The sequence below is a fragment of the Phoca vitulina genome, unplaced genomic scaffold (genome assembly GCF_004348235.1).
Source record: "Phoca vitulina isolate PV1807 unplaced genomic scaffold, GSC_HSeal_1.0 scaffold71, whole genome shotgun sequence".
Taxonomy (NCBI): domain Eukaryota; kingdom Metazoa; phylum Chordata; class Mammalia; order Carnivora; family Phocidae; genus Phoca; species Phoca vitulina.
The window spans coordinates 7,168,280-7,182,931 of NW_022589774.1; the positions used below are offsets into that span (position 1 = coordinate 7,168,280).

Here is a 14,652-nt window from a genome sequence, read left to right on the forward strand (position 1 = left end):
ATCAGAAAAGGATAGTAAGAGCTCAAAGGCTAATCATTGTGTTGTAAATTTTAACTGATTTGCCAAACTAGAAGTAAAATCACGAGAGGTGATCCTTGACCTCTCTGAATGTATTTCCTTAGATTTGCCATTTGAGGCATAGTTTCAAAACCGTCCTTTACAGTCTGAAAGGCAAAGTGTTGCGTCCCTTAGCCACACCTCCCTACAAGAATGCCATTCCAGTTTTGTCATTGGGAACTCCTGGTGCGTTCTTCATAATGCCCTCTGCCCTGTGCACGGGGTGGTGAGCGGAGGCGCTCGGGCGGCGTGCTTGCTCGGCTGTGCGTGTGGTGCGGCCTCGGGGAAGTAGGCAGCGGCCACTGCCGCTGGAGAAAAAACCCAAAGTTTCTAAAATGGGGCCAAGTCAGTAGGAAAAGGGAAATTTTTTTATTCTATTTCTAAAACGTAATAAAAATAAGCCATCCAAACTATTAAACAGAAATCTTCTAGATGATGCACTGCTGCCCGAGGAGAGTGGGTGGCATCCCTATGGAGAAAGTGGGTGTGGGCTTTTGCATGCAACACTCGTCCCTGGGTGACTTCTGCATTCATTTTCTTCTCTCATTTTTGTCTAATGTGATTTCGGGATCTTCCTTTAGAACCCTTTCCTTTGGTGATTTTTCCTTTGGCCATCTCCCCCGCTGAGCACAAACACTGGACTTTGGTATGCTATTAACTGGTATGTTATTCTTTTTTTTTTTTTAAAGATTTTATTTATTTATTTGAGAGAGAGAGAATGAGAGAGAGCACATGAGAGGGGGGAGGGTCAGAGGGAGAAGCAGACTCCCTGCAGAGCAGGGAGCCCAATGTGGGACTCGATCCAGGGACTCCAGGATCATGACCTGAGCCGAAGGCAGTCGCTTAACCAACTGAGCCACCCAGGCGCCCCCTGGTATGTTATTCTGTAATTAAATGTACAAGGCACAGGACACCCCTGACAGGATACACGTTCTTCCTTTCATGAGGGGGCTCCCAGGAGAAAAAGGTGCCCACGTGAGTTATTCGTTCTTCAGGCTGTTCGGCAGACCACTGAACTGGCCGGAATTTTCAAGACTGACAGAGGCTGGGCTGTCTAGAGCTAGGGAAAGTTCTGTTTTTGTTTTTAAGGTTTGTCTTTCTCTCATTTGCTTGCCAACCCTGCACCAGGATCTCGGGTTGGCTGGGAGGGGTTTGGGGATTTTGGAAAGGCTGGGAATAACTTCCTGGAAGATAAAATACAGACCCCAAAAAGGGGTCTTGGCACACACTTAGAGCTGGAAATAAGCAGTTTTTTTTAAAAAGGTCATTAAAATGGTAAATAGGTTTCAACAGATGGCTTCAGCATAGCAATGGAAAGCCCAGGCAAGGACTTTGGGGTTAAATCTCATATTTTAGTCACCTGGGACCAGCTTATTATTCCAGAAAAACAAACATCTATAAAGTTGACAGCTCCCTCCCCTCTTCTCAAGTGGGAGCCCTTGAAGGTTGGCTGCCTGATGGCCAGCTCGTGGGCGGCTGCCTGCAGATCGTGACCTGGGGAATTGAAAGTCACTTTTTCGACACCTGTCAACTGCACGGCTTAAGCTCACCCAGGCTAGAGGGATATGATAACCAGGAACCTATATTACTGATGGGCCAGGACTTTTATACTCAATATGTGCGCTGGCCTTATTATTTTTTTAGAATCATTTTAACATTTAATGCTTCTCAATTAAAGTGATTTCCTGGAGTGGATGCCAAGCTTCGTTTAGAATGCGCATTAACCACTTTCTGTATCGGTAGTTAAAGGCACTGAGGGATTTAAACAGCAATCCACAAGTCTGTTCAGTTAAGGTTTGGCGGAATAAAGCAGATTATAAACAATAATATATGTCTTTCTCTTCTTTTTTGGAAGGGTTCCAAACTCACAAACGGAGCTAAAGTGCTATAAACATATCCAGGACTAAGCTCCGGGCTCTACAAATGTACTCCGTGAAAGCCGCGGGCACCGGCGGTGCTGCTCTCGATCCCGTGTGTGTACGTGTGCACGTACTTTAAAAGAGCTTTTTATTTCACAGAGTGTCCATCAACTGAACTTACCTTCTAAATATGAAAATGGAAACCAGGATTGCTACACAAGTGAGAGGAAAAATAAATCCAGGCTGCAGTGTGGAGGATGAATTTGTTGCTGCCGCCTAGGGCGGCCCCGGCAGAGGCCCCACTCCAGTCCAAGCGCTCTCATGGAGCCCCGGCTTCAGCCACCGCGGGCAGGAGTTCTGGCTTCCGGGGGCATTTCCCTACCGATAAGAGACACCCACACGGAGGGCACTGACTTCCACCACGAGGCAAATGAATGTGATGAGGGGCAGCTCCCGGGAGCTTTCCCATCTGGTTTTTAACCTCAGTGTTCTACTGCAAACTCATGTTCGTTCCTTCTAAGACCATGTAGGAAGAATATCAGAAAGGAAGATTCTGTCTTGAGTATAAGCTAGCACGCACCTTATGAATATCCCCATCTAGTTTTGGGGGCCTGGAGGCTTCCTATTAAGGAGGAAGGGACACACCTTCAGAAGTGACTTCAGTACATGAGTCCCCAAAGAAGAGACAGTAGAAAATGTGAGATAATGACATTTATAATTGTGCCAAGAAAAGTGATATAACAAAACAAAGGAAAGAAGGTTTTGAAGAATTTATATATAAAAGTAAAAGTAGTAAGAAATAAAAAGCCACAAACTCCCAATAACTACTGGTGAACAAACCATTAAGTTCTTTCCAGGGAGGAGCATGACAAGACTATTTCAAGGATAAGTGAATAAAGATGAGGCTAGATAGCTTTTCCTATTCAATCCTTTAGTGTAAGGCCAATTAATGCATATTTGAAAAATTGATCACAGTTGGTGCATAATAAACATTAGGTGATGAGTACAACATGGGAGGCGATTATTATTATCAGTCTGATAAGCACTATACTTTGGCCCAAAATCTCTCAGATGAAGGAGCTGTGAAAGGATACTTATTAAAATAACTAAAGATGCTTATGGTAAAGCTCCAATAATGACCATAACTTTCAAATCACATGATTACAACAGACTGCCCTGAAAGCTTTTTATGTCATAAGGACAAAGTCCAATGTGTATATATAAAATCCATGAAGAAGCTTGATTATTAATGTACCTTTGAGTATGGATGCTTTTGTTTCCACTGTAGCTTATCCTGATAACGTGGTATAGGGAAAACTTTTTGACTTGGTATCACAAAGCTTCGATAATCACCCTGATTCTGAAAAAAAAAAAAAAAAAGATCATGTAGATTGAAGTGCTTTACCTATAATAAAGCCTATAAAAAGATGAGCATGCTTACTATTTCTATTTATAGAACCTCAGACAAGTTCCCTGACAGTTCTGTTTCAATTCCCTCACTTGCAAAACAGAGAAAATACCATTTCTACTTTTACAATTATTCTGAGGTTCAATTAAGATGCTTGTGCATAGAATCTTGTACAAAAGGTATAATTACTGTTACGTCCTTGAAGTTAAGATGTATCGATTGTAAGACACATTAGTTTATGTGTCACTAACCAAAAAAAGTGTGCCTTAGAATGGATCAAATATAGTATGGTAACTACTCTTAAAACATTTAATCCAGGGGCTCCTGGGTGGCTCAGTCGTTAAGCATCTGCCTTTGGCTCAGGTCATGATCCCAGGGTCCTGGGATCGAGCCCCGCATCGGGCTCCCTGTTCCACGGGAAGCCTGCTTCTCCCTCTCCCACTCCCCCTGCTTGTGTTCCCTCTCTCGCTGTGTGTCTCTGTCAAATAAATAAAATCTTTAAAAAACCAAAAACAACCCCACAAAAAAACCCCCCACATTTAATCCAAAATACCTTAGGAATTGGGATTTGAGATTCACTCACAAATATTTAAACTCAATATGTTTATTACTAAATTGTGGCTGGTGGGTAACATACCTATTCTGTGACAAACATTTATTTATGAAGGGGATTTTTGGGAGACTTGAAGTTTGATGAAAACTTTCATCTTTCAACTGTTAAATGTTAAACATTTGAAAGTCTTCATGTTCAACTGAAGCATGTATTAGCCTGGGCACTAACCCCTTCTGCAACCCACGCTCAGCTCTGCTATAATCATGCACCTTGCTCATTAATCCTCAGGGATGCCGTACTGTACAAAGAATAATAACCCATAGCCAAGCAGTTAAACCTGGCAGGAAGCTAAGAAATACCTGTCTAATAGAAAGGTTCACTTGATTATAGCAACCTTTTAGCTGGAAAATGATGAAACATTAAAAAAAAAAAGATATAATAGATACAGTTCCAGATATTATCCTTTGGTTGTTATCCTACCTGACGAGCCTAAGAGATAACAAGATGTGGCCAATTGGCTGACTTCTTACATCTTTGAGACATAGTTATAGTGGGTTTAAAAGATTTAGGTTTTCATAAGTAATTTATGAATTTCTGTGAGACTTTTCAAGATACCTCATGCAATATCTTGAGATAACATCATGTAATTCTAAATACCCATGATAACGGGAAAAGGGAATGACAGTGGCCTAGAACAGTGTCTGTCATTCAGCAGCCTCTCAAAAAGTATCTGGATTGAATGGAGGAAGAGTTTTAAAACTACGTGAGTCTTTTGTCAAATAGACAGGCTGAGATTCAGTAGCTTTGGTCCTAACTGTGGCTCTATTACTCCTCTGTGACCCTGGGCAGTTCACGTAACCTGGCTTGTATCTTCAGTTCGTCCTTGTTTAAGTGGCCTTAATAACCACGTGTGCTGGCTACTTGATAGGATCCCTACGGAGGGATAACAGAGTAAATAATGCCCATGAAAGCCTCTGAAAAGTCAAAAAAGCTAACTGCATATGAAAAGACATCACTAGTCACACAGAATTGAACACGTGGGCTCATTTCTGTCCTGCAGCAGAATCAGAGGTCAAAGGTCAGAGTCCAGCTTTTGGCCATAGTCTCTTCAAAATTTTCCCCATGTGGGGCGCCTAGGTGGCTCAGTTGTTTAGCATCTGCCTTTGGCTCAGGTCATGATCCCAGGGTCCTGGGATCGAGTCCCGCATCGGGCTCCCCGCTCTGCAGGAAGCCTGCTTCTCCCTCTCCCACTCCCCTTGCTTGTGTTCCCTCTCTTGCTGTGTCTCTCTCTGTCAAATAAATAAATAAAATCTGAAAAAAACCTCCAAAAAACAAAACAAAAAAACCCCCAAAAGATTTCTCATTCTTGAAATACTGTAACAAGGATTCAGGAAAAAGGGTTCTTAGTGGGATCCATAGACCCCTGGGGAGTCCATAGATGGGCTTCAGGAGATCTGTGAACTTTTCAAAATTCCATGCACAACACTGTATTCTAGGGAAGAGGTTCATAGTTTTTTCAAAGTGTTCGGGAACTCCCCAAGAGTTAAAAAACACCGATTGAGTAGACTCAAGCAAGCGTTCTGAAGATAACAACGATTCAGGTATTTTTCTTTGTCTCCTCTTTAATGATTATTTACATGATTCTCTTTTTATTCCTCATTTTTCACTAGTGTGTATCAAAGCTACTGTGAAGGCAATCAGGGCCTCTTAGATTAGTTGGTGGAGAGCAAAGCAAACGAGAGTCATGAATAAAAAATAAAGATAGAGTCACTAGTGTTGCTCTGATCACAGTATCTTCGGGAAAGAGAAAAGAAAAAGCAACAAATTCCCTTTTGTGGTTTTTTAGGGACATAGGAAAATGGGGCTAGGTATGTTTTTATGTGTACATGTACATCTACAGAGGTGGACCTGAAGATAGGAAAAATTATCATCTCGAGAACTGAGAATGAAGTAAGAGTAGAAAGGCAACCTGTGAACAGTCTAGAAAATTCAAGTGCAAAAAGTAACTACTAACTCAGACAAATGTCTTTAGTTATCCACCGCTTTATGACCACTCCAACTGAACTAGTTTCCAGCTTGAGAACACAGTGGAGACTCAATTTTTAAAATATTATGTATAATAAAAATAAATCAGAGAGTCTCAACTGAGGATGAAGTAAATTGAATTCCAATCTCAGTAAATGTTAGGAAAAAAAAAAGCAACAATTATTTTGAAATACTTGTGTCATGACCAGAAATGAACTTTCAGGAAAAGGAAAAGGTTTTCTATGATATTTTAAAATACTAATGGGCTTGAACATTACTAATCTGTCCAGGAAAAAAAAAAAAACATGCATAGCAGAACCAAAGTTATGCTAAATTAAATTATGTCCTGGTTTTATCCTGCTCAACTATATGAAGAGATGGTTTGCCACGTATCTGGGGAAGTTAGCTGCTTTCTGCTCCAGTAAATTCGTGTTCTTTGCTTGGTGGGAACTACTGCAGCTTTTGCCAAAGGAATTCATGATCCGGCTGAATTGTGATGCACGACATAATAATTTAATAATTTAAGGGGAATGAAAACAAACCAAGATCCAGTTTTCTGACATTTCTGGATGAAATCTTTCCCTCAAGCCACAGGGAGATGGTCCACAGATTGTCATGATAGTACGGTTTTCGAAAATTCAAGTTCCAGTGACAAAAGAATAGAGATTTTAGAAAATGATTTTAGAATGCAACTTGAAAATGTGAAGTTGATGACTGTTTTTAGTGACAGCTTTGAATGTAAATTTGAGACCCTTAAAATAAAATTAATATAAAACAAGCTATATTCTTTGCTTAAAAACAATCTATATAGTTTTAGATGTGCCAAAACAGGTTTAAAAAACTTGTCTCAGAAATTTTAAGGTCAGGGAAGCCTGGGTCGCTGAGTTAGTTGAGTGCCTGACTCTTGACTTTGGCTCAGGTCACGATCTCAGGGTCATGGGATGGAGCCCGGAGTCAGGCTCCGCAATCAGCGGGGAGTCTGCTTGAGATTCTCTCTCTCTCTCTCCCTCTGCCCCTGCCCTCCTGCACGCTCTCTCTTTCTAAAATAAATCAATCTTAAAAAAAAAAATTTTTAAGGTCAAATTACAAAAGAGAAATGAGAAAAGGAGCTCCTTGATAGCTTTCTGCTTAGATAACTACCCTGTAAATCTGAAATGAATTAAACACTTTTTGATTTGCTAATGTCCTAAAATGCACAAAGTACTATTAATGAAAGCTGCGTGCAACATCTTGGTCACTTTTACTGTAACTAATGAATAATGTTTGTTAAAACACAATGTGGAACATGAGAGAATTTAGTTTAATAGCAGGTTGCAATGTGGCTGGGATTATGGGAAAAGAATAGATAATGAACAGAAAGCTCTACCAGAATTACAGTAATATTTCAGTATGTACTAACATGCACATCACTTCTACAGATAATTAAGAAACCATTTAAAGAATGAACAGTCTTGGTGAATGGTTTTGGTTTACATCTCAGAAAATAAGAAATTAGCTTAGAAAAATCACAAAATAAGCAGCATTCACATGCCTCATTTCTGCTCTGAAGGGGCTTGTTCCAGAAGGACAGGTTAGGTGCAGCTAATGAAATTGTGTCCACTGTCGAGGGCTCCACGAAGCAAGTTTATTACTTTTCTTAATAGTGACATGTTGGAAAAATTGCCTTTTAAATAGTCATCTTTGCATCTCAAATCATTTCTTACTTCGTTTCTCTTCCTACGACAATGATCTACTTTCCTTATATAATGAGAAATGTCAAGGGATTCCCCAGATGGAGTTCTTGAGGCTTAAAGAGGAAACGTAGGGAGCCGGTTTCAACAGCGGCATACTCGTCGATCCTTTAAAGAAACACTGTGGTGTACTTGTCTATGTTTTTAATGAAAAAAATAAAAGCTCTCCTGGTATCCAGAAATAACTACAATCACAACTAAGCACTGGGGCATTATGGGCTATTTCACATTTCAAACAGGCCTCACAGTTCAGGTCTGAGGCTGTTTCCAGAGACTACTGCCAAAGGCAAGGACGGGGGACATCAGAGCCAATTAAAAGGGCCCTGGGGAAATCCCTCCCCATTCTGTGAAGGTGAGTTTAAGGAACCCCGACCTAACCAGTGAATTCTCTGGAATCTGTGCTTTGATCCTGAAGTGAGATCGCTGAATCTTATTCTAAAATGCCCAACGTTTTGAGGTTTTCAGTAAATCTGGTTATTCCTCTGATTTCTAGACCCCTTTTATGACAAAATTCTACCCTTTTTCTTTTGCTTGCTTTTTCTTAACACCCCTCTTTCTTTTCTATCTTCGCAATCCGTCTGCCAAAAAGAAGAGACATTTTAGCTACCTATTCAGACCAGCTGTGCAAAAGGCCACAGGATCACTTGATCTCTACCGTCCTGGGATTTCAGGCAACTTTGTCGGTCACGTTTTGCTTCTGCATGGGTTTTTTTTTTTTTTTTTTAAAGAGCAGCCAAGTTTAATATTGTGAAATACGATGTGTCTCCGCCGTGCCCCACCCTCTAGAACAGTGATACATTTCCGCGCACGCTCAGCAGAATTGGATTGTATTATGCACAGGACACATGTCCATCACCAGAACCGTACTTGCTGGCATGGATGCAAGGAGAATGAACTGCTGAGACTTCAGAATCCCAGTTCCTCAGAACCGCTTTTATTAGCCAATGTATACCAAAGACGGGTGGTAAAAGAAGTATTATTTTTGCAGTTTTCCTTCATCGTTGACGCTCTCTGATGTTACAGAGTGTGGTTTTCCAGTCTTTCGATTAAGCCTTGCCCGTCGTGTGCTGCTGCAACACGGAAGACACAGCTTTGCAACCTGTCACCTCCTCCGGCAGGCAGCCGTCCTGGTCTCGGAGAGCGGGGTCGGCGCCGGACTGCAGCAGCAGCTCCACGATGTCCAGAAACTCACAGGCAGCAGCTGATGGGGAAATGGGCAGATATGAAAACAAGGTTACCGTGAGACAAAGGGAAACGACTGTACTCCAGCAGGAAAGGCAAGGGCTGAGCAGGAAGGGATCCTGAACCATGAGAAGTGTTGCAGCGGCCGGTGGGTGATCGGGCCTCGTGAGGAGATCTGGGCCATGAGAGTGCATTTTCAAGTGTTAGGAAAATCAAATTCACCTTTTTTGGTTGCCCAGAAGCAAACAAACAAACACATTTTTATTTATTTATTTTTATTTTATTTTATTTTATTTTTTTTTAAAGATTTTATTTTATTTATTTGACAGAGAGAGAGAGAGACAGCTAGAGAGGGAACACAAGCAGGGGGAGTGGGAGAGGGAGAAGCAGGCTTCCCGCCGAGCAGGGAGCCCGATGCGGGGCTCGATCCCAGGACCCTGGGATCATGACCTGAGCCGAAGGCAGACGCTTAACGACTGAGCCACCCAGGCGCCCCCAAACAAACACATTTTTAAAACTGTGAGGTTTTTAGGGGCACCGGGGTGGCTCAGTCGGTTAAGCATCTGCCTTCGGCTCAGGTCATGATCCCAGGGTTCTGGGATCCCCACATCGGGCTCCCTGCTCACCGGGGCGGGGGGGGGGTGCTGCTTCTCCCTCTGCCTGCCGCTCTGCCTACTTGTGCTCTCTATCTCTTTGTCAAATAAATAAATAAAATCTTTAAAAAAAAACCTGTGAGGTTTTTAGACTCTATCTTAAGAATGGGATGAGGGAGAGAACAAAAACAGTGTTCATGTGTTTTACTTTGATCAGAATAATGATAGGTTTGTAGGCTATGTCAAAAGGCTAAAAATATGTAAATGTGAAAGGAAAGATTTTGTTTTGTCTTTGAAGAGGGGGTTAAATGGGTAACTAACTAAACTTTAAAATTTGCAAATGAAAAAAAAAAGCTGGCCTAGGAATCAGACCATCCCTCTACAGAACTTTTATATATTTAAAAAAATAACAAATGGTCCAAATCACACAAGACACAGGAAGGGGACAAGGACCTATAGATACGGAGACTCATTATGAAGATGGCCTGTATTGCCCCCAGGAAGGACGCACAGACCAAAGGGCTAGACTGGAGAGCTATCCATGTTTTTGCACATATATGGAAACCTGATTTATGACAACGCTGGCGTCGCAGATCAGCAAGGAAACAAAGATCCATTAATTCAGATGCACTGAAACAACTGGGCTAAAGGCAAAAACGGGCATTTCATACAAGGCGAAACAGAAACGGCAATGAACATATGAAAAGATGAACAACCACATTAGTAGTCAGGGAAATGAAAATTAAAACTCGGAGATACCATTTCACACCCAGCAGAGAGGTGGAAATTAAGAGCAGACAGTACGAAGGTACGGAAGAGGGCTGGGGCGGGGGACGCTCCCCTCCGGACGGCCGAGTGCACACTCGTGCGGTCACTATGGACAACAGCTTGTGTCAAACCTAACACACGCGGGCCCTGCGCCCAGCCATCCCACGCCTACTTACACACTCCAGAGAAACTCGTGTGTGTGTTCTCTAGGAGACGTTTGCAACAATGTGTGTAGCAGCGCTATTCCTATTCGTGATAGACCCCAAAGGTCAACAACCCAAATGCCCATTAAGAATAACATGTGAAAATAAAACTGTTTAGTTCTTCAATAAAATCCCATACAACACTGAAAATTAATGAACTATACTTTTACACACGAGTGTACCTCCAGAACATAACGTTGAAGGAAAGAGGTGAGTCAGAAGAATACACACAGTATGGTTCCACTTAAACAAAATTAAAAAAAAAATAGACCAAACTAAACACCATTGTTCAGAGAGACAAATATGTAGTAAAATGATAAGGGAAATCATTACTATAAAATTTGGGATAGTGTTAATCTTGCGAGAGGGGATGGAGGGAAGGCCATGCGATTGGATAAGCACACCCAGGAGGTTTCAGAGATATCGGCAATGTTGCATTTCCTAAGCTAGGTGGTGGGTACATTTTTTTCAAGTTATATTTTAAATTCTTCATATACGTTTTACATACTCTTTCATAGGTGATGTAACATAATAGCAACAACAAAAGGTCAAAAAAAAAAAAAAAAAAACAGGGAAAGAAAGAAGGGTAAGGAGTTTGATTCAATGGCCATTTTATTGAGTACATGCTATCCAGTCCTACCAAGGATGCATTAAGATTCCTGCTCTGTGGGGCGCCTGGGTGGCTCAGTCGTTAAGCGTCTGCCTTCAACTCAGGTCATGATCTCAGGGTCCTGGGATCGAGCCCCACATTGGGCTCCCTGCTCCGCAGGAAGCCTGCTTCTCCCTCTCCCACTCCCCTTGCTTGTGTTCCTTCTCTCGCTGTGTCTCTCTCTGTCAAATAAATAAATAAAAAAAAAAAAAAAAAAAAAAAAAAAAAAAAAAAAAAAAAGATTCCTGCTCTGTGGAACTTACTAATAGCTGGGAGGCTAATATGTAAGTCTGACACTCTTAACACAAAAGAGTAACTATTGCAATGCGCACACATACACACACACATACAAGCAAAGAGGTGGGGGGGTGGGGTGGGTGGAGAAGTCAAGGGATCAGGAAAAATGCAAGTAGGTGGTATGTAAGCTGAGCTCTGAAGGACAGAGTAAAATTCCAGGTAAGTGGAGACAGAAAGGCACTGCGGAGAGAAAACACCACTAATGGAGGGAGTACTGAGAGAATCGTCTGCTGGCTCTGGGAAGTGATACAGACGGTCAAAAGCAGACAGGGTGGACTTGAGTCAAACCATGCAGGGCTGTGAGAGCCATACTAAGCCATGCTGAGAAGTGTGGTTTCGAGTGCTCTAGTAAAGTTTGCATTTATAAGGAGGGAGTGGCATAATTTGGCCTCCGTGTTAGGATGAAAATTCTAAAAGGAGTGATTTGGACAGCCCTAAAGATCTGTGGCAGGTAGACCATGTAGGAGACTATGACTATTTTAGGAGGCTTGAAATTAGCCAGTGTCAGTATTAATATAAAGAATGGACTGAATAAGAGCCACTGAAATTCATGTGGTTAGGACACAGCAAAGTACTGGATAGACTGTAAAAAAAAAACTGTGAACACTAAATTTAATAATTAATGAAGCTGATATAATGTTATATTTACAGTTAAGCATTATTTATATTTTGCAATTTTCTTTTTGTTTTTCGGAATAAAATATTTTATTTCAGGTTTCAAATATTTTTAGAGGTTTTTGAAAAGCTCACAGGCCCACCACTTGTGATCACAATGTTCACTGAATAAAATGGCCCGAGTTTTTCTATACTTGATATGAAACCCAGACACCATAAAGAAAATTACTCATAAATCTGAATACATAGAAACCTAAAATTGAGGGGCGCCTGGGTGGCTCAGTCGGTTAAGCGCTGCCTTCAGCTCAAGTCATGATCCCAGGATCCTGGGATCAAGCCCCGCATCGGGCTCCCTGCTCAGCGGAGAGCGTGCTTCTCCCTCTCCCTCTGCCTGCCTCTCTGCCTACTTATACTCTCTCTCTATCTCTGTCAAATAAATAAAATCTTAAAAAAAAAAAGAAACCTAAAATTGATAAATTTGAACACATAAAAATTTAAAACAGCTATACCACACACACACAAAATATGATATATAAAGGTAAATCATAAACTGGGAAACATATTCACATATATAACACATACAAGAGCGAATACCCTTAATATCTAAAAAGCATTAACAAATCAATCCAAAAGAACAATGGGCAGGGGCGCCTGGGTGGCTTAGTTGGTTAAGTGTCTGAGTCTTGATTTTGGGTCAGCTCATGATCTCAGGGTTGTGAGATCAAGCCCTATGTCAGGGTCTGCGCTGGGCGTGAAGCCTCCTTAAGATTCTGTCTCTCCTCTCCTTCTGCCCCTCCCCCCACTCTCTTAAAAAAAAAAAAGAATGGGCAAAAGTATTACAGGAACCAAAGATGATACCTATGTTTTCAGTCTGGGAGACTTGTGCTCTCTCTGTCTCTCTCTCTCTCAAATAAATAAAATCTTAAGAAAAAAAAGATTTTATTTATTTATTTGAGAGAAAGAGAGAGAGAATGAGCCAGGCGGGAGGGGCAGTGGGAGAGGGAGAAGCAGGCTCCCCACTAAGCAGGGAGCCCTATGCAGGGGTCAATCCCAGGACCCCGAGATCATGACCTGAGCTGAAGGCAGATGCTTACTCGACTGAGTCAACCAGGTGCCCCTCAAATAAATAAATAAAATCTTAAAAAAACATATACAAATAACTCTTAAAGCTCAACAATAAGAAAACAAGCAACTGGATTAAAAATTGGGCCAAAGACCTTAAATGACATCTCACCACAGAAGATATACATATGGCAATTAAGCTTATGAAAAGGTATTCCACATCATATGATCAGGGAAATGCAAATTAAAAGAACACTGAGATACCTTTATACACCTGTTAGAATGGCCAAAATGTGGAACACTGGCAACACTGAATGCTGGTGAGGATGTGGAGCAACAGGAACTCACTCATTGCTGGTGGGAATGCAAAAGGATACAGCCATTTGGAAGACAGTGTGGTGGTTTCTTATGAAACTAAATATACCCTTACCATATGATCTGGCAACCATGCTCCTTAGTATCTACCCAAAGGAGCTAAAAACTTATGTCCACTCAAAAATCTGCACATGAATGTTTATAGCAGCTTAAATCATAATTGCCAAAACTTGGAAGCAACCAAGATGTCCTTTAGTAGGTGAATGGATAAATAAGCTATGGTACCTCCAGACAATGTATTACTCAACACTAATGAGCTATCAAGCTAACAAAGGACATGGAGAAACCTTAAATATTACTGAGAGAAGCCAATCTGAAAAGGTTATCTACTGTATGATTCCAACAATATGAACATTCTGGAAAAGGCAAAACTATGGAAATAGTAAAAAGATCAGTGGTTGCCAGAGGCTGGAGGTGAGGGAGGGATAAACAGGCAGAGCACAGTAGACTTTTAGGGCAGTGAAAATACTCTGGATGATATCATAATGACGGATACACATCATTTTACATTTATCCATAGAATACATGATGCCAAGAGTGAATCATAATGTAAACTTCGGGTGATTATGACATAGTATGATATGATAATAATTTTATGGTATGTAGCTTCATCAACTGTAACAAACATACCACTCTGATGAGGGATGTTGATAATTAAAGTGTGAAACGACAGAAAAAATATACATTGGTCTCTGTCCCCAGTTCCTGGCACAGAGCTCCTAAAACCCCCGGCCTAAGTGTAGGAGCACTAAAGGCATCTTTTGTTCTAACGCTTAGTCTTTGACCCTGGTTCCTGACAGAGCTCCTCAATCACTTGGAATTTCCCTGGTGACAGGTGTATCTTTTGTTCTAATGAGGTGACTCTTGGTGGGCTCCTGGATTGCTTCAGGGAGGGGGCTGGTCCCCAAAAAGACCCAACCATGATTAGAAGCTTATAACTTTCAGCCCCAACTCCCATCCTCCTCGAAGGGGAGAGAGGCTGGAGATTGAGTTAATGATGAATCATGCCTATGTAATGAAGCCTCCATAAAACCCCTCAAAGTAGGGTTTTAGAGAACTTCTGGGTTACTGAACACATGGAAGTACTTAAAAGGTGGTACTGATGATAGCACGGCAGCTCTGCTCCCCTCCCCCCATATCTTGTCCAATGCATCTCTTCTAGCTGGATGTTCCTCTGTATCAGCATATCCTTTTAAATTAAACCAGTAAACCTAAGTGCTTCCTTGATTTTTGTGAGCCATTCTAGCAAATTATTGAACCCAGGAAGGGGTCATGG

General features: G+C 41.5%; 1 protein-coding gene across 1 annotated transcript in view; it reads right to left on the reverse strand.

The window, feature by feature from the left end:
• Positions 1 to 6,951: 6,951 nt before the first annotated feature.
• Positions 6,952 to 14,652, reverse strand: part of ACBD6 (acyl-CoA binding domain containing 6) — a 218,133-nt gene continuing 210,432 nt past the window's right edge. The window contains exon 8 of the mRNA XM_032393230.1: positions 6,952 to 8,833. Within this exon, the coding sequence (XP_032249121.1) occupies positions 8,679 to 8,833 (155 nt within the window). The 3' untranslated portion in view covers positions 6,952 to 8,678. The remainder of the gene's footprint in view (positions 8,834 to 14,652) is intronic.